General features: G+C 39.2%; 1 protein-coding gene across 8 annotated transcripts in view; it reads right to left on the reverse strand.

The window, feature by feature from the left end:
• Positions 1-2,197: 2,197 nt before the first annotated feature.
• Positions 2,198-20,100, reverse strand: part of ARHGAP24 (Rho GTPase activating protein 24) — a 554,910-nt gene continuing 537,007 nt past the window's right edge. For all 8 annotated transcript variants that reach the window (XM_070393355.1, XM_070393371.1, XM_070393389.1 and 5 more), the window contains 2 exons: positions 10,959-12,036; positions 2,198-3,924 (listed from right to left, as the gene is read on the reverse strand). In XM_070393355.1, coding sequence (XP_070249456.1) covers positions 3,681-3,924; positions 10,959-12,036 — 1,322 coding nt within the window. In that variant the 3' untranslated portion in view covers positions 2,198-3,680. The remainder of the gene's footprint in view (positions 3,925-10,958; positions 12,037-20,100) is intronic.

Genomic DNA, 20,100 nt, shown 5'->3' on the forward strand with positions numbered 1-20,100 from the left:
TTCACTGCTGGCCAAATTCCTGAAGCCAGGGCCCTATTATGTTCTTTAGAAGCTTAAACACCCTTTCCATAGAAGTAATTTGAGGGCTGACAGCTACCATTCATTGAGCACTTACTATATGCCAGGTACTGTGCTAATCACATCACTCATTCATTAAAAACAATAAAACCAAAAAATCAAAACCAAAACAAAACAACCCAATGAGGAAGGGATGCTATTATTATTCTTATTTTATAAAAGAAAATTAATGCCTAGCTGGTGTGGCTCAGTGGTTGAGCATCGACCTATGAACCAGGAGGTCACAGTTCGATTCCAGGTAGGGGCACATGCCTGGTTTGTGGGTTCAATCCCCAGTGTGGGGAGTGTAGGAGGCAGTCAATCCATGATTCTCTCTCATCATTGATGTTTCTATATCTCTCTCTCCCTCTCTCTTTCTCTCTGATATCAATATAATTATATTTAAAAAATTAAGACTTACAAACATATGTAACTTTTCTTAAGGTCATATAACTACAAAGTGGCAGACCTGGGATCTGAATCAGGCCTCTAAATCCAAAAGTTTGTGCATGTTCTTTCCTATGGTGCTCTTTTAAGCAGGGTGCAGCATCACAGTTTTATTCTCCTGATTTCCAAGGTGAGGTAGTTATACTAGTGCTTTAAACTATCCTACCTTGGAATTATCACATTTTTTTTAAAGAAGGCCTCAGCTTGTGAATAAATAAAAATAAATAGCAATAACATTATTTAAATTCCACTTGTGTTTTTTAGTCATTTCGTAATAAAATTACATATAAAAGCTACACTTGAATTGTCCTGATGTCCTAGGTAATTCTATTTTAAATGTTCTCTAGAGGATTCCCAGCCATATAGTTTGACTAGTAAGACCAATATTTTTTTTTCTTTATTGATTAAGGTATTACATATGTGTCCTTATCCCCTCATTCCCCCTCCCCCCCACTTCTGTTCAGACCCTCACCTCCCTGGTGTCTGTGTCCATTGGTTATGCTTATATGCATGCATACAAGTCCTTTGGTTGATCTCTCCCCCTTACCCCCATCCTCCCCTACCTTCCCTCTGAGGTTTGAGCATCTGATCAATGCTTCTCTATGACCAACATTATAGACTCACCACTTGTAAGCAAATCTTTTATTCTGAGCTCATAATTAGAGAATTATTGTAGTCAACTATCCTAGCCACCAGTGTGCTAAGTGGTGAGAGCATCATGGGTCTGATCCCCAGCCAGGGCGTCTGTGTGAGGCAATGGATCTCTCTCTCTCTCTCTCTCTCTCTCCCCCCTTCACCACCCCCCTCTCTCTCTCCCCTTTTTTCTCTCTAGGATCAATGAAAAAGCATATCCTTGAGTGAGGATTTAAAAAAAGGAAAAAAGAAGAATTATTGCTGTTAGCCTCAATAGTTTTATTTATTTTTTAAATTGCAGGTTCAATCTGCATGTGTCTGACTGCAGATCAAACCTGCAACCTGGGTATATGTCCTGACCGGGAATCAAACCCCACAACCTCCTGGTGTATGGGGCAATACTCCAACCAACTGAGCCACACTGGCCAGGACTAACCTAAATAATTTTAAAGAAGTATATATAAGATGTAGCAAATGAATTCTTGATACTACCTAAGTACTTATTTCCAATTTATTCTTATGTCAATTTGTAGTTGATATTTTCGAGGCTTTTAGCTTAATTAATAGGAGAACTAATAGAAACTCAGTATCCATTGATTAGAGGTCATCATCACCAAAATCAATAATTAAAATTAATAACAGCTTCCCTCATAATTTTTTGCTAACTGTCCAAATTTGTTGCTAACTCTCTGTGCTGGCACTCTATAACATAAAGGGTGGAGAGTGAGAGATTTAAAATCAATAAGATATAATTCTGGTATTTATTTTTTAAATCCTCATCCAAGGATACTTTTTCCATTGATTTTTTTTTTTAAAGAGAGAGTGGAGGAGAGGGTAGGGGGGAGAGAACATCGATGGGTTTCTCCTATCAATTGGTTGCCTCCTGCACACACTCTGACCATGTATATTCACAGTGGTTGATACTAAAGGACCACGTAAGCTTGATCCTTGAAGGGCTGTAAACAAAAGCAGCACAGTGACAAGAATGAATGCTGTCAAGGCTACTCTCCCCCTTGAAAAAAAGAAACACACACAAACATAGAACCTTCAAACACACAAATCCCATAAACTCAAGTGGTGTTTATTTCCAATTATGCTTGAAAGGTGACTTTCTGTTTTCCTTTGAGAAAGATATATTTGTTTGGCTTCATAAAAGCATTGTCTTATTGATGTGTGAAGAACTGTTCTCTCTCTAGAAAGTTATCATCACTAATGTTCACAAATTCATCAAAATTGGACCTTGAAGCATTCTCATTTGAAAATTACTGTGAATGACTATGTTTCCAACAGGGAAAAACAATACTGTGAAAATTAGAAGCAACATTGTTAGTTCATTTCTTCTGTCTCCTCCTCCTTCTGGTCCCCTTTCCCTCCATCACCTCTCTCTTGCTGCAGAATGCCTTTGCCCTCTGTGTCCTTCAGAGAGAATCCCAGGTGACAACAGAACAGTGAGCCTGACTGAGAGGAGAATGTCACTTTGTGGTACACACGCTAGTGGTTTAACTGAGAGGGACACAGAACTACTATTTCACTGAGGGTGACAAGCCCCAAAGTGCAGTTACCTGGGGGTGGGGGTGGGGGAGAGGTCTGAGTGAAAGGCAGGTGCTCAGAAAATGGCATTGCAGGGGTGGGGCAAGTGGCTTAAGCCGTTTTCCTAACTCTCAAAGGGCAGGAAGAATTTCTCGGGTAACCGTCCAGCAGTTACAGACTCAGGCCAGAACGACAGAATAACTCAAGGCATGACTGGTGAAATGTTTTTCTTTCCCATGTTGCCCCTCTAAGGTGCATCCTGCGTAGCAGACAGGCATCTGTGGACCTGACCAGGCAGACCAGGGGGCTGGAAAAAGGGACTTTTTCCCACATCCAACATGTCCTGCGCCAAATCCTTACAAAGCAAACTGAGCAGTGTCAAGGGAAGAATTTACAGAGCAGTTCAAAGGTTCCTGGTGATTCCACCGTATTTCATAGAATGATTTACATTTCTCTTTTTGGTCATGGTAAGGTCTATTGGCACAAACAGCACAGCCACAAAGTATTCTTTTGCTTTTAATAACTCATCTTATATATATACTTATATATTTTTATATATCTGCTTATCTTCATTTCCTCGGCAAAAAGAGGGAAATAAAAATATTGATCTATAAAATAAGCTGATGATAACACAATGCCAAAAATAGCTTATGTTAAGTGCAAGGGGTGAAGCTTGAAAGCAAGCTAAATTGCAACAACATATTGAATTAACATTTTAAATACAAGACTTGCAATAAAATAATTCTTGAGATATGCTTCTCATTTTTAGTTTACTTTTCAAAAAACTACTCTATATACACATATCCAGTTGTAACACTTGACAGTAGCATATGGGGCGTGATATAACTTTGGTACACGTTGCAGATATGGATGGGTAATGTCTGTAAATGATAGTCCTTCACCAGTTAGGGCACTGTACAGCCAGGTGACCTGTCACCTGATCCCACGTAATCCTCCCACAGGAACCCCAAAGTCCTTCCCAGATCCACCAGAGACAGCGGGGGACAGCCGGCTCACTGGATCCATATCGTGTTTCCTCGCTCGGGTCTCCTGGGTTCCACCGTCAGCTCCCCAAATGTGGAGAAAAACTGCTCCATTTCTTTCTGAAGCATGTCATTTCTTTTCTCAGCGTCTTCTTTCGCTCGCTCTGCGTTCCGCATTTTGATTTCTATCATTGTGAACTTTTTCCTCTCCTGATCCAGTTCATCATGGAGGTTCATCATTTCTGTTTCCAACGTCAAGTTTCGCTGCTCTAAGCTGCAAAGGGTTGGGGCGAAAATAAAAGATAAAGTGATTTTATTCACATGCAATAGGACAGGGATACAAATATTATCTAAACTCTGTCTCTGCAAAGCTTAGGGAATTGGGGTGAGCCCTTTTAAATCAGTGAGGTAAGGTCCAGTGATTTTAAAGGTTTTTGTTGTTGTTGTTTTAGTATTTGCTAAGATGATTTGCTATCATGTTAACAAGATACCCCAAGACCTCTCTCAGAAGCACTTAGTTGTCATTTGAAAGTGAATGTATAAATGTCAGCACAGAGGAGTCAGAAAACCAATGTCACACAGCGCAGAACGGCAGAAGCAGAAGGCAGCCCAGACCACAGGGCTTCCTGGATCCTTATTGCAAACTGGGCTTTACTGAGAGAAAGGGGGAAAGCCCAGTAAAGATGGAAGAAAAGGGGAGCAATCCTATTGGGTTTCTAGGAGAGGAAAAATGATAGTAAAAATATCATTGTTAGATAAAGTCCACTGCTAAGAATGAACTTTCTGAGACATAGGAATCTTATAAAAGTGGTACCAAAGCTAACGCACATGCAGAAGAGTGGAGATAGCATGTGGTGAATAAGTAATCCACCTGACATTTTGTGACAATGGAGTCCACCCAAGTAACCTGCTATTCCTAATCTCACTGCTTTCCAAGTTAATATATCTGAAGATCTCTAGATTTATATTTCTATAGATGGATAGCTGTATCCTTTTGGATAATTGTATGATTTTAGATAACTTTCTTGAAAACAGTTTTCTCCATAATCACTAAGTTCCAAAACATAATTTGTTGCTGTTCAAAGAGGAGTATTAAGCACTTGTTTATTATATGATGAATCTTAATAATAGTTTACTTTTTTGTGTCTCCTCTTCTGAGCTAATATCCCTGGGATATGTTTAAAGTTACCATAACACTAAAATTTGAATTTCAGAAACCTGATTATCTTAATAATAATTTTCAAACTTTAAATCTCAATTGTTTTTGTTTTATAATGTCTCATGTGCTGATGTTTCATCCAGATAATAATCATAACACTTCAAAATAAACCTGTTCTTCTTTTGAAAGTATGAGAATTCTTCATATTCTCTAATCAGTTAGAAGGCTGTTTTGATCATATGATCACATTTTTATATAACAACCTGGCAGTGTGCTGGTCGCAACCCAGAATTAGTCTACAATACATTCTCTTTGATTTTTAAATCTATTTATTTTAGAAATAAAAATGCTAAAAAGAAACTCAAGCATAAATACCAATGAAGACAATCCTTTACACAATACTGATACATTACACGTATCAGGCACTAGTATGAAACTTCCAGGACTCTAACAGCCTGAGTAGAATACAGAAGGGAACCCCTCCCACTGCAGACACAGAGTGATGCTGGAAAAATACATAAAAACTTTAAAAATACATAGCAAGGTTAAAAGAAATTTAAAAAGCCTGTTCAAGTATCATAACCGTGAAAGATACTCCAATTTAGAACAGTAAGTGGAAGCACACAAAGGGTATTGATCCTGGATAGAGGTCTGAGGTGGGAGCTAGTTTTTTATTTTTCACATGGGGGAGAAGAGGTCTCTGGTATAAGAGAGGAAGAAAACTGAGAGTGATTCAGCTGAGAGCTTATAGCATTAATTATCTTTATACAAAAGGGACCACAAACACTCTAATCATGGGCTGAGTGAAGTGTCAGAATTGAATCATCAAAAGAAAAAAATCAGCGTTAAGGTATACATTTTTGGATATGTCTCCTTGGGCAAAGGCAACAAAAGCAAAATGTAACTACATTAAACTTAAAAGGCCCTAGCCGGCTTGGCTCAGTGGATAGAGCATCAGCCTGTGGACTGAAGGGTCCCTGGTTCGATTCCGGCCAAGGGCACATGCCTGGGTTGTGGGATTGATCCCCAGTAGGGGGTGTTCAGGAGGCAACCGATCAATGATTCTCTCTCATCATTGGTGTTTCTATCTCTCTCTCCCTCTCCCTTTCTCTCTGAAATCAATCAATCAATATATATGAAAAAAAAAACTTAAAAGGTTTTGCAAAGTGAAGAAAGCCATTAATAAGAAAGACAACCCACAAAATGGGAGAAATATTTGCAAATGATACATCTGGCAAGTGGTGAATATCTAAAATATACCCCAAACTCATATAATTCAACATCAAAAAAGCAAATAATCCGATTAAAAATGGGCAGAGAACCTAAATAAACATTTCTCCAAAGAAGACATATAGGTGGCCAACAGATACCTGAAAAGATGTTCAACATCACTGATCATCAGGGAAATGCAAATCAAAAGCACAATGAGGTATCACCTCACAACTACAAAAGGCTACCATAAAAAAGACAACAAATAACAAGTGTTGGCAAGGGTGTAGAGGAGGGAACTCTCATGCATTGTTGGTGGGATTATAAATTAGGTACAGCCACTATGGTAAAGAGTATGGAAATTCCTCAAAAAATTAAAAACAGAATTACTGTATGATACAGCATTCAATTTCTGAGTATTTATCTGAAGAAAAAACCCCAATAATTTAAATGATATATACACCCTATGTTCACTGCAGCATTATTTACAATAGCCAAGATATGGAAGCAATATAGGTGTCCATCAATAGATGAATTAATAAAGAAGTGGTATATATGTACAATGAATTATGACTCGGCCATAAAAAGAGATTGAAGTGGTACATATATACAATGGAATATGACTCAGCCATAAAAAAAGATTGAAATCTTGCCATCTGCAACAACATGGATGGACCTAGAGAATGTCATGTTAAATGAAATAAGCCAGAGAAAGACATGCCATATGATTCTAATTATGGAATCTAAAAAACAAGTCCAGTCGGTGTGGCACAGTGGTTGAGCATCAACCTATGAACCAGGAGTCACATGCCTGGGTTGTGGGCTCAATCTCCAGTAGCGGGTGCAGGAGACAGCTGATCAATGATTATCTCATTGATGTTTCTATCTCTCTCTCCCTTGTACTTCCTCTCTGAAATCAATAAAAATATATTTAAAAAACACAACACAATTGAAAAAAAACACAAAATGAATCAGAAGCCAACTCATAGGCACAGAAAACAAACTGATGGTTTTCTGAGGAGTGGAGGGTGGGAAGTGGGAGAAAAAGAGGAAGAGGATTTAAAAGTACAAACTTTCAGTTATAAAATAAGTTATAGGGATGGAAAGTAAAGCACAGGAAATATAGTTAATCTACATATATAAAAGGCTAAGTGACCCTCCGACCATCTGGTACCTATGATGTGCACTGACCACCAGGGGGCAGACGCTCATTGCAGGAGCTGCTGAGCTGCAGTGACTTGGCAGCAGCCGTTCTCCGGTGACGCACCCTTGAACCAGAGAGGAGGTAGCCTGATTCCTTGCGGGGCTGTGTGTTTCCACCTTCGGCCATGGGTTATGTTCCTGGGGCATTGTCGGCCCCAAATCTGGTTTACTGCCGAACTGGGGTGACCGCAGCTGCCCTTCGAGCTGCGGCCCTGGGAAGGGACTGTGGGAGGTTGGCTCCAGGGCCTGTCTGGTTGTCTCGCCCAGTCCCGCCCTACCGGCCACCTTCTAATTAATTTCCTTTCAATGTGCATGAATCTGTGCACTGGGCCACTAATAATATTAAAATAACTATGTATTGTGACAGATGGTTACTAGACTTATTGTGGCGATCACTTAGTAAGGTATATAAATGTTGGATCATTGTGCTGTACACCTGAAGCTAATATAATATTGTATATCTACTATAATTAAAAATAGATCTTAAAAATGAAAAAAAAAAATCAGTAAACAGGAAAACAGGTCTGGGAAAATTGTCCAGAATGCCTCACAAAGAAAGATAGAAATTTAATGTGAGAAAGAGAAGTTAACAGAGATGGAGCATGGATTAAGAAGGCCCAACATACTTGAATAAGGGTTGTAGAAACAGAAAGTTGAGAAAATGGGAAAGATGAAATAAAATGATAATAGATGAAAATATTCCAGAATTGAAAAATATATGTCCTCAGATCAAATAAAATTTGAAAGTTAATGGTAAAAATAGCAGAAAGTTACTAATCAAAATAAAAAATGGTATAGCAATGCTAATATCAGAAAAAATAGACTTGTAGGAAAAATACATTATTACAACTAAAGATGACCATTACTCAATGATATCAATTCATCAGAAATATATAAACAATTCTGATCTTTTATTCACCTAGCAGTGTAGCCTCAAATAAGTTAATATAAAATATAACAGACATTTTTAAGGAGACATTGATAAATCCATAAAGATTAGGAGAGTTTAAGTTACCTTTGTTAGAAGTTATAGATCTATCTGATAAAAATGAGGAAAAATGGAAAATATTTAAGCAGCTTGATTAACAGACTTGCTCTATGGTCATATATAAAATCCCAAACCAATCATAAAAGAATCATTTTTACAAGACCAAATAATTGATATCATAAAAATAAATTTCTCTGACTATAATACAATAAAGGAAATGGGGGGTGGGGGTGGAGAATACTAAACTCACATGTTTAAAAACTAAAAAACATATCAATAATTGATAAAGTACTACCCAGCTATCTTATCTATCATCTGTTGAGCTATTCAGGTATGTAGGTATGTAGGTACATACGTATGAATCATCTATCTAACCTCAATATTTGTGGGTGGAGCTAAAAAAGTTTGAAAGTGAAATGTGTAAGTCTAAGCAGGAATTTCTGTGGCTTGGGCACGTGGCAGCTCCTCTACCCTCCCTCTCCGTGAGCCCCTCCCTTGCCTGTCAGGTGGTAGGAATGCTACAGTGAGAGGGCCCAGTGAGATGGCACTCTATTGAAAAGTTCTATTATTTTATCAAAGTCTCTGAAATGCACCATAGACTCAGACCATGAATGTATCACCAATGTCGTCAAAAAGGAATATGTTCATCTGCAGCCATTCACAATGATAACTTATTTCCAGGATGGAGGTAACAGTTGAAACTTGCATTAGGATGAATGCAAGCTTCAGCTGGTATCTCTTTTCCCAGCGCTAAGTGCTCATTTATCACCACGTACAGGCAGCAGTTCAGAGTTCTGGGAGCCAGTGCTTCTAAACATCACATTTAGAAAGAGGAGTAACCTGAAAGATGTTTCTGCCTTTTTCTTCTTATTTAAACTTCCTGTCACTCGGCATTATGGAGAAAAATTCAAGACCAAATAACTGATATCATAAAAATATCATTCAGCGAAGTTTACAAAAACAACTTTCCAAAGTAATTTTTCAACCTAACATATAAATAGCATTTTATTCTATATTTACTACACTGTGGGTACTCTTGAAAATAAGTACCTTTTGGCCTGATGATTGATAAATGGATGGGAAATGGTAAAATAAAGTCAAGTTTATATACACAAAAGAAACCATGTGGGGTGTGGAGACGTGGAAGCAGTTGAAGCAGGACAAAGACTGATGTGCACAAATGGTAAGGGTCTTAGAACCCCCACAAGGGGAGAGGTCCACCCAACACACAGCCGGAGCCTGGGAGTGAGACCACTAGAGGGGCTCCCTCACACTGAACCGAGCCTCAGGCCTTCTCCTGACTTGGGAGCTCAGTGTTCTTTGCCCTATGCAATGCTGAAAGGAGAACATAAAAACAATCAGTTTTGCCTGGCTGGTGTGGCTCAGTTGGTTGAGCATGGTCACAAGCACCAGGAGGTCACCGGTTCAATTCCCTATCAGGGCACATGCCCGAGTTGCGGGTTGGACCCGCAGTAGAGGGCGTGCAGGAGGATGTTTCTCTCTCATTGATGTTTCTCTCCCTCTCCCTCTCCTTCCCTCTCTCTAAAATCAAAACAAAAACAACCAAAAAAAACCACACATGAAAACAAACAAAAAACAGTTTTGCCATTTCTGTGACCTCAGTGACGTGTGAATGTGGTGACTTTCAGGACAAGATTATATTTGTGAGCCCTGGGCTCCATTCTCCATGGCCTATCTGACAGTCAGGGCCCTGTGAACTCAGGACCCTCAGACAATGCCCCTTTATCTTGCCTGGGTTGTTTTCCTGGAGAAGTTGCTAAGCAAACTTCTTCCTGACCTGGCTATCTGATGAGAAGATGTGAAAGGATATAAATTAGGGTTTAGCATAGCTGTTTCCTTATAAATCATAGTTTTTGCCTCCCATTTAGGCTATAATTTTCCTTGTTCATATGAATATACTTCATGTCAACACCTTTCTCAAAAACCTTCATGGATTCTAATCTCAGAGCAAAAGCTAAAGACTTAATCTGATCCCCAAGATCCTATCACCTGTTCCCTGTTCCCTCTCTGAGCTCCTTGCCCAGCCCATCTCACAGCATTTCCACCTGCTCCTCTCACAGGTGTCTGCACAGCTTCCCCATAACCTGCCATAAGGCCCTGCACTTCACCAACACTCTTCCCCCTCTTCCCAGTTTTACTTAGCATAGGACTCATTTTACTTATTTATCTGCCTTCTCTCGTACAACGGAGGCATGTTCCACGAGGACTGAGTTTATATACTAGTATGTTTTATTGACTGCTAAATTCCCAGGGCCTGAAACCGAGCTTGGCAGATAGCAGACACTCACCCAGCATTCAACAATCAAAAGAATAATGGAAAATAATAGAAAAGGTCTGATTATTTTTACAACTTTACCCTCATTCCATCCTTTTCTTGTCAGTGAAAACAGGCTCCTTACCCTCCATTCATTCCCCTCTCAGCTCCTCTCTAACCAGCCTCTAGCACAAATCCTCACAGCATAATTGGGTACCTCTGCTGTGCAGGAACAAGGCTCAATGGTTTCTTACATGCTTTCGAGGGAAACACTACTAGCATTTAAATTTTTCATACGAAGAAACCCAGGCTCACAAGAGGTAAAGTTAACTTTCCCGAAGCCCCGACTTTACAAATGGTGAAGCCAGGACTTGAACAGGGGTCTCTGGCTCGGGAAAGCGCATATTTAACCCCCTGTGTGAGTGTGACCAGTAGGAGGCTCTCTGGCAGTTATGAGCTCCATGTTCTCCTCACCTCTTTATCTTGGACTCGTACTCTATCTTCTGCTTGGTCATTTCCTGCTTCAGGCTGGACACTAAACTGTGCAGCGCACTGTGGTTGCTGCTGGTGTTGCCCACAAACGTCTCACTGTTGTCGCTGCTGCTGGTGGCACGACTGCTTCGACCTCCCACACTCCTCCGGTCACTTTTGTTTTCATAGTCCCCAGGGTGGGAAAGATCGTCCTGCGGGGGCCCATCCAGAACAGGGTCCTCAAAGTTCCCACCATAAAAGTCTTGTTCTGGACAGGTGGTGGTGGAGGAGCGGCAGGAGTTGGAGTTCTCAGGGAGGGAGATTTCACAGGAGGAAGTGGACCAGGTGGCACTGTCAACGCTCTGTTTGTCATCGAAGTTCATCATGGAGAACTGCTGATGGACGTTGTCATAGGTGGAGAGCCTGTGGTGCTGGCCTGACTCTCCTGTTTGCTCTTTCTGCTTGTTATCTCTCAGGGTCACGTAGCCATTGGGCAGCCAGGACATGCCGCGGCTGTTCATGGGGTTCCCGAGTGAGTCGGTGTTTAAAATGCCCATGCGCACTGTTCCGTTCTGTACACTGTGGGTGCCCATTTTGGTGCCAGAGCTCTTCAGTGATGAGGTCCTTCTGGCCTGTAAGCTCCCATTGGGGGTGGTTTGGGTTTTCTCAAGACCTTCTGCATTGCTGCTGCTGAAGGACCCGTTGGTGACAATCCCGCTGCCCTTATTGAAGGCGGGGTTCTTTTTGACCAGAAGAGGGGGGCTCCTAGAGACATCCGGCTTGTGAACACTGTTCCTTGGGCTGCTGGTTTTGCTGCCTGACAGGGCTGTGGGGGAGCCATTATCTACGCTGCTTCTCTGGGGAGATTCGGACTTCTCCCAAGAGCACTGCCGAACAGGACTGTCCTTGGTATTGTTGTTCTCTTTGTTCTGTAGCTGGCCCACGCAGGCTTTCTTCTGAACTTCATTGTTGTTGTTGCTCATTCCGTCTTGGGGCTTGCTTTGCAGTTCTGCATCTTTGGGGAAAAGGCGATCGTGTTTGCTAATCATCACTGACATCAATTGCTGGACCACCACAGTGCCTAGAATTGCATAGAAAACAAAGTCACATGAGTGAAATAGTTTTGATTTATTTCCCATTTTTAAAGTGATCCTTAAAGGACCACATTCAGGTGAACATTCAACATTATTATCAGCAGTGCTCAACTATATTCTTTTTTTTTTTTTTTTTAAATAATTCCTCCTCTTTTTTTTTTTTTTAAATATATTTTATTGATTTTTTACAGAGAGGAAGGGAGAGAGATAGAGAGTTAGAAACATCGATGAGAGAGAAACATCGACCAGCTGCCTCCTGCACATCTCCTACTGGGGATGTGCCCGCAACCCAGGTACATGCCCTTGACCGGAATCGAACCTGGGACCCTTCAGTCCGCAGGCCGACGCTCTATCCACTGAGCCAAACCGGTTTCGGCTCAACTATATTCTTAATGATGATAATGGCAAACAGAAACTAAAATTTCTTGAGCATACACCGTGAACTCTACCAAGCACTTAAACTTTTGTTACAGCAAGTAAAATAACTCAAAAAAATGAATAGAAAAATTGATCTATTATCAAAAGCAGTAATTTATTTAAAAATTAATGGGTTTATCAGTTAATGGTATACTAGCATTGGCTGAAATCCAAATACATTTTTACATATTTCTCACTGATTTACAATCTGGACTCCAATCCCTTAAAACTGGCTGTCACCATAAACCAGGCTTCTAAACTAGTTTCCTTACTTGGGGGCCATAATTTCCCTAAGAATCTTCTTAAGTATTAATGTTATTCATGTACCAACAATAAAGCAGGTTAGGCTAATGCAAACATCAGTCATCTTTGCTTTGGCTTGAACTGTATTAATTTGATGTGTTAACTCGGTTTATATCATGTTGATGAAAGTTTGTAAGAATAATGTCTGATAAGTACATATAGGGAATGAATTTATTTATTTATTTTTAAAAATATATTTTATTGATTTTTTACAGAGAGGAAGGAAGAGGGATAGAGAGTTAGAAACATCGATGAGAGAGAAACACCGAATAGCTGCTTCCTGCACACCCCCCACTGGGGATGTGCCCACAACTAAGGTACATGCCCTTGACCAGAATCGAACTGGGACCCTTCAGTCCACAGGCCGACACTCCATCCACTGAGCCAAACTAGCTAGGGCAAGGAATGAATTTAAATTTTAGTTAGTAAATGTGGTTTCTACATAAAATAAAACATGAGATCTGGTGAGGAAAATGATGAGAAGGGCTTTAGATAATGCAGATTTCCACAGAAACAGCTGCTAATTGAGTGGCTGTGAGACTGTACAAATCTGACCTGGGAGGAGGCCACTCTTTAGCTTAAAGCAGCACCTAGGCAAGAGTTGACTCTGAACATAATTCAAATCAAATTTTGCTTAGGAAAAATGTGTTATATCTCTTTCTATTCTGCACATTTCTTCTGTGATGATTCAAAACTTATATTTAAAACAAGAATCTGCCATGTGTCAGATCTAGTGCTGGACCAATGTTGCTCAAACACTAATATTTATGCAAATTATTTGGAGATTCTGTCAAAGTGTAGGTATTGGGTGGGGCATACAATTTTACATTCCTAACCAGCTCCGAGAGGACGCAGCAATAACAGCACAGGAGCAAGGGCCTCACCTGGAAGCTTCGCAGTTTCAGGACCCACTGAGGGCCTTCTGAATCAGAATTTGCATTTTGACAATAGCCCCAGGGTGATTTCTGTGTTAGAGTTTGAGAAACACTGTGCTACATGGAAATGTTTCACTTACAGCGTCTAAATTAAGTTTCTCAAAAGACGGTGAGATAGGACTTAACATTTTTCACATGAGAAAACTGGAGCTCAGAGAGGTTAAGCTTTTGCTCAGGGCCATATGGACAGTAAGTGACCTAGGTGAACTTTGATGCTTCGTCTTCTTACTCCAGATAGTTCTTGTTCTACTATATTTCAGCTGTTGCATTTAAACTGCAGTAATGATAAGTAAACTTGATATTTTTCTAAATAAACGAAATATAAGACAATTATTAAAGCACCATCAATTGTTACAGAGTCGTGGAAGAAAAAAGCCATCTTTCTTCTTAGTCATATCTGAATTTGTCATCCTACTTCCATGCATGCAGCAGTGACTCTGATGAAAAGACGTTGGGAGCGCTAAAATGGCTGTCAACACTATCACCGTCAGGTACTGTGTTTGAAGACATGTCTACTTAGTTCTAGTTTACTATTTGCCCTTAAGACAGGCACACTTTACAGTGTTAGCAGGCTCTGGTCTATAGACTCTGCCTGGTGCTTTGGGAAATTTTAGCTTTTTCCTGTCACTGGAATATTAATATTTCAGGCATCCCTGCTTCCCGTCGAAGCTGTGAACTCTGTGGGGCATTTCATTGTAAAGTGACATCCCCTAGGTCTCCATGGTGAGTCTGTGGACAGCAATGCCGAAGTGTACCTGCCACAATTGTAGAGTGAGTGTCAGCGTCCTGGAGATTTAGAAATCCCTTCTATTTGGGGAGGCTCTGCTTTTATCTTGTCTCCGGGATAATAAATGGCAATAGTTTCTTGTAAAGGGACTCCCCACTCCCCATATTTTACAGCTATTTAGGACAGACCAGCTTGGTGGTTATGATGAAGAGTACCACTTCCTTCCCTTTATATTTCCTCCTTTCTGTCATTCTCTTCCTTAGAATGCTAATGAGAAACATGAAACCCAAATGAGGTCAGGGTGCTTATAATCACTGTTCTGAAGAGTTCAAGCAGACTCAGGAGCCTCACTGTGCTGCACGATCCAGCAATTCCCCGCTCATATCATTTTATACAGGTTGAACTGAAATACTATTTTAGGAATTTTTCCTTCATAAGCATTGGATTCAATTTTACTTTAAAGTTGCCTTGAAACTTTAAAATACACTTATGTACACATATATAGTATATATTTAGTATATAATATGTATTTAGTATATAGTATGTATATTATATATACATATCTTTGGCATTATTCTATGAAATGTAGTTTCAATTTATTTAGTTTTGCAAAGAATACCCCCATACATGTCATTTTGCATGTGTGCAGGTATCTGTAAAATACATAGTGACTTTTGACAAATGCCAGTCCAAGAACCACCACATTATCATAATATAGAAAATTCCCTTGTGCCCCTTTGTAGCCAATTTCTTATTCCCACCTTCCACCTATGGCAACCACTGATCTGCTTTTTGTTACTAAGTTTTTCTATTTCTAGAATTTCATGTAAATGAGATTATACAGTGTGAGGTCTTTCGTGTGCAGGCATTATTCACTTAGCATAATAATTCTGACATTGGTCCACGTTGTTGCATGTATTGGTATTTCATTCTTTTTATTGCTGAGTGGTGTTTGACTCCATGGTTGTAGCTCGGAATTAAGACTTTTCATGACCAGAGCAAATTAAAGCAACAGGTGAGATTACTTTGCTGCTCCATTTTCCCCCTACTCTTTTAAAAAAACCTACTTGTCCACTTGTGCACCTTTCCCTTGCACATATTATTACTGTATTTAGAGAAAATTACTCTTCTCATTGGGCATCAGGTTTCTTAGGGGCAAAAAGAGGCCCAGGACTCCTGTTGAAATGGGGTTCTTTGGTGCCCTAGGAGACTCAGAGCTCATGGTTCTGCTTCTCTCCGGAGCAGCTTTGCTCTCCTTTGTTGTCAATACTGACAGGGGGAGGGGGAGGGTGGACCACGCAATTTTTATAGGACGTCTTCTAAAACAGCAACAATAAGAGTTCAGACAAAAAGACAAAAAAATTCACTGACTTCTGGGAAGATGGTGGCAGCATAGTATTGAATCTCCCCAAATCCCCACATAAAAACAGCAACTAGTTAGCAAATCCCAACTCGTGGACCACATTCACAATAAAACTTGGTGGCAAGATATCCTCCCCAACCCCATAAAAGAAATTGCAGCAGACAAATCCCTGTTGTCACAAGACATGCATGGTGTTGGCATCTGTGTGAGAAGAAGCAGGAAGAAGGAATAATGGACCAGAGAACAGAAAAGCCCTGAAGTATAGGTATTTGCTGCAAAATGCAAAGGGCTAATTTAAGAAGAGCAGGTAAGACTGGGAGGGAGTGTGCCTAATCCCATAGAGACAATCTCTCAGCAAGCCTGGGGAAGTGAGAGCCATCTAGCACCTGTGAACTCTCGCCACTGGCCAGCCAGAGCTCCTTCCAAACTCCACGTGGGGGGAAACTCTTGCGAGTGGAATCAAAATCAAGCAGGGAGGACTAGGGCAATAAACATAGAAGAAAGGGAAGGCTAAGTAAAACCAAGGGTTGGAACTAAGCCAGTACATCTTAGAAAGCAAGCTGCCATATTGTAATACTCTGTGAAAAACAGAAGATTTGGCTCTGTGAAATCAGAGAACCTAACCTGCACACTGACCAGATCATCTACACACGCCTGGCTTATGACAACATACATTTGAAAAATTCGCCGACTTATGCAGATCCTCCAGATGTTGGTACCTTTAATTTTAGAGTATCAAAGACATTTAATTGTGTCACTATCAACACAATCTCACCAGAAGAATAGCTAAATATTAAGAAGCTGTCAAGCTTAAGGTGTTAGATAAAAGTTTTTTACTTCTTTAAATTTCATCAATGACAACACATTCTGTCAGAGATTTTATTAAAGTAAAAAGATTAACTTAGTTCATTTTTGAGAACCTGTCTGCCAAAAGCTCAAGTCTGCATGACTATAGTTTGTCCATTGTTCTCTCAAGTAAACATGAAGTACCATGGAAAAACAATTAGTGTAGCTCTCAACTCAAGTAATCACACAAAGGCATTTCCTTGAACCGATTATTGTATTACCTTAAAAACAGTATGTGGAAGAAGTGCTTTACACATAGAGCTCATCTCTCCACCAGATTGTTCTCAAGGGGGTATTGAGTACAGTTAATATGTTCTACTGTCCAACAAGAACATTCTTAAGTAAAATTTGTATTTTTTCCTGTTGCCAGTGCATGGCAGTGAGAAATGTAATGTAATGATGCTAGTGGAGTTTGGTACCACTACCTTGATTCACACTAAGGTAGTTATTTTTTTCCATCATTGCTTTTGCACCATCAACGTAAATGTCAACATAGTGAAAGGACAAAAAACGCCTTGGTATAACATCTTAGTATTTTTATGAAGCAATGAACTTGGAGACCTATGGAAGGTAACTTAGGGACCCCCAGGTATCCTTGGATCACATTTTGAGAACTACAAGGTTAGAGAGACAATAAGGTAAGGACCATTAAATGCATAGTTACCTATAGAACTAAGACTGGATAAGAACTAAAAGAGAGTATAGTATCTAATGTGTATATGTAGATATAGCATAAATATCTACATATATAAAAGCCCAATATGCAAATTGCCACCTCAGGAGTTCGACCAGGAGACGGGAAGTTTGATCACTCGCTATGATGTGTGCTGACCAGCAGGGGGCGACACGGAACAAAGGAAGGCCCCGGTGGCAGCTGGGGAAGGAAGGCCTGGCCAGCAGCCAGAAGGTCCTGATTGGCCCTGATTGCCAGCCAGGCCTAGGGGCCCTACCTGTGCACTAATTTTGTGCACTGGGCCTCTAGTAAAAAAATAAAAGGAGAATTAGAAGATCATATATAAAATTTTTAAATGTTTGCAATAATCATACTGGTGTTAATAGTATTACTATTGTTATTCTGAGATTATTATGTATTTGATAAGAGGTGGAGCAAATGATTATTTATCAGATATTTGAACTTTGTAATTTCCAATGTCTTTCAGAACCAAGATTCATATTTGGAAGGAAATGAAACTATAGCAGAGAAAAGAATAAATTAAAATGCTATAGACATGATTTTGAATTGGAAGTATAGTGTGAATTTGGGAGGCAGTTTGTCTTTAACATGTGTGTATGTATGTATATTGTATGTGTACTAAGTATGTCTGTAAGTAGCATTTATATCTACTTTCTCTGTCCACTGAAAGGTCTAGAAATGACCAAACCAGAAGCAATGAGCATCACCTGTATTTTGGTCTTGAAGTATCATTTCCCACTAAAAAATTGTTTTTGAAAATTGGACTCTTTGGAAATTGGCGGATTCAGGTTTGGGGCGGGAAACATATGAGTCTGGGAAATCTGAAATACTACAGGGAAAGGAAGCTATGAAAAACTATTCAGGTCATGTCAAAAGGACTGGGAAGGCTAGCTGAAGGGGCTTCCACTGGCCAAAGATGGAAAACAGTAATTACAAAGAACAATAATTACAATGCATTGACTCATGAAATAGATTTAAATACATGAGTTCACAATTATATTTTACAAATAGTGTTAATAATAACATTTATAATAGGAAGAAGAAAAAGAAGGATAAGGAGGAGAACTCACTGTTAGAGAATGTTAAAGAAGCCACAGCTTGACGGACCTAGAGAGTATTATGCTAAGTGAAATAAGCCAGTAGAGAAAGACAAACACCATGTGACTTCTTACATGTGGAATCTAATGAACGAAATAATTCAACAATCAAAATAGAAACAGAAGCATAGATACATAGAACAGACTGACAGCTGTGAGAGAGGCTGAAGCAGGGGGCCTGGTGAAAAAAAGGTAAAGGAATTAAGCAAAAAAAAATTATATATATACATAGACACAGGCAACAGTATGGTGATTACCAGAGGGAAAGGGGGTTGGAGGGTAGAAGAGGGCAAAGAGGATAAGTAGGGATGGAAAGAGACTTTACTTTGGACAATGGGCACATGATGCAGTGTGCAGATGATGTTTTGTTGACTTGCACACTTGAAACCTATATGGTTTTTGTTAATAAATTCAGTTAAAAAACAATCTATTTCCTTATTTAAAACATAATAAAGGGAAAGACCAAGCAGCATTATCCTGTCTTTTATTTATGAAAGCTAACACTGGGTTACTAAGTAGTAGATGAGAAGAGATTTTATTTTTATTTATAATAAAAGTGTCCCAATTATTAAGTTAAAACATTATGATGCTACAACATGGATGAACATGGAAGACATGGTGACTAAAATAAACCAGTCACCAAAAGACAAATACTCTGTAAATCCACTTACATGAGGTATCTACAGTAATAAAATTCATAGAAACAGAAAATAAAATGGGGTTGCCAGGAGTTGAGGCATTATATTTAATGGATACAGAGTTTTAATTTTGCAAGATGAAAAGAGTTGTAGAGGTGGATGGTAGTAACCGTTGCATGACAATATACATGTACACAATACTACTGAATTGTACACCTAAAAATGGTGGCAAATTTTATGTTATGGATATTTTATCACAATTTGTAAAATTGGAAAACAATTATGGAATTATGATATCACCGTTTCAACATCCAGTGAATTAATAGTTTTAAGAATTGCACTAAGATCACACAAAGATAAAGATAACCAGATGTTATATAACAAAATCTATAGCCTTGCTAATACTATCAGACATGGCTTTGATCCAGGTTCTAATTTATAGAAAATAGAGGGCAGAGGACTATGCTAAACTGCATTATGAATATGCAATCAACAAAATTCAGACTATGGGAAACTATACAGTTCAGATAACCTAATTTTTCAACAAATTATAGGGATGCTGTATATTATAAGAGACTTAAATATATATATCAAATAAAAGAATAGTAAAGGGTATGCCGGGCCAGCGTGGCTGATTGGTTGAGCGTTGACCTATGCACCAGGACTTGTGGTTCAATTCCTGGCATGCAGAAGGCAGCCAATCAATGATTCTCTCTCATTGTTGATGTTTCTATCTCTCTCTCCCTCTTCCTTCTTCTCTGAAATCAATATATATATATATATATATATATATATATGTATATATATATATATATATATATATATATATTGATTTGCCCACAGGTAAATAAGTAACATTGTCTTATAGAGGATCATATTTTTCTACCTCTTAAAATCAGTTAAATAAACCAAAATTAATAAAAACATATTACCTTAAAATAGTAACTTTTGAATTTTCTGAAAATTGCCTTGGACTCAAAAGTGAACTTGAATTTTCTAGTTCTTGCCTAATATTTTACAGATGACTTATA

This window comes from Myotis yumanensis, unplaced genomic scaffold (assembly GCF_028538775.1).
Source record: "Myotis yumanensis isolate MYYU_CA2020_CCGP unplaced genomic scaffold, mMyoYum1.0.hap1 SCAF_1, whole genome shotgun sequence".
Lineage (NCBI taxonomy): Eukaryota > Metazoa > Chordata > Mammalia > Chiroptera > Vespertilionidae > Myotis > Myotis yumanensis.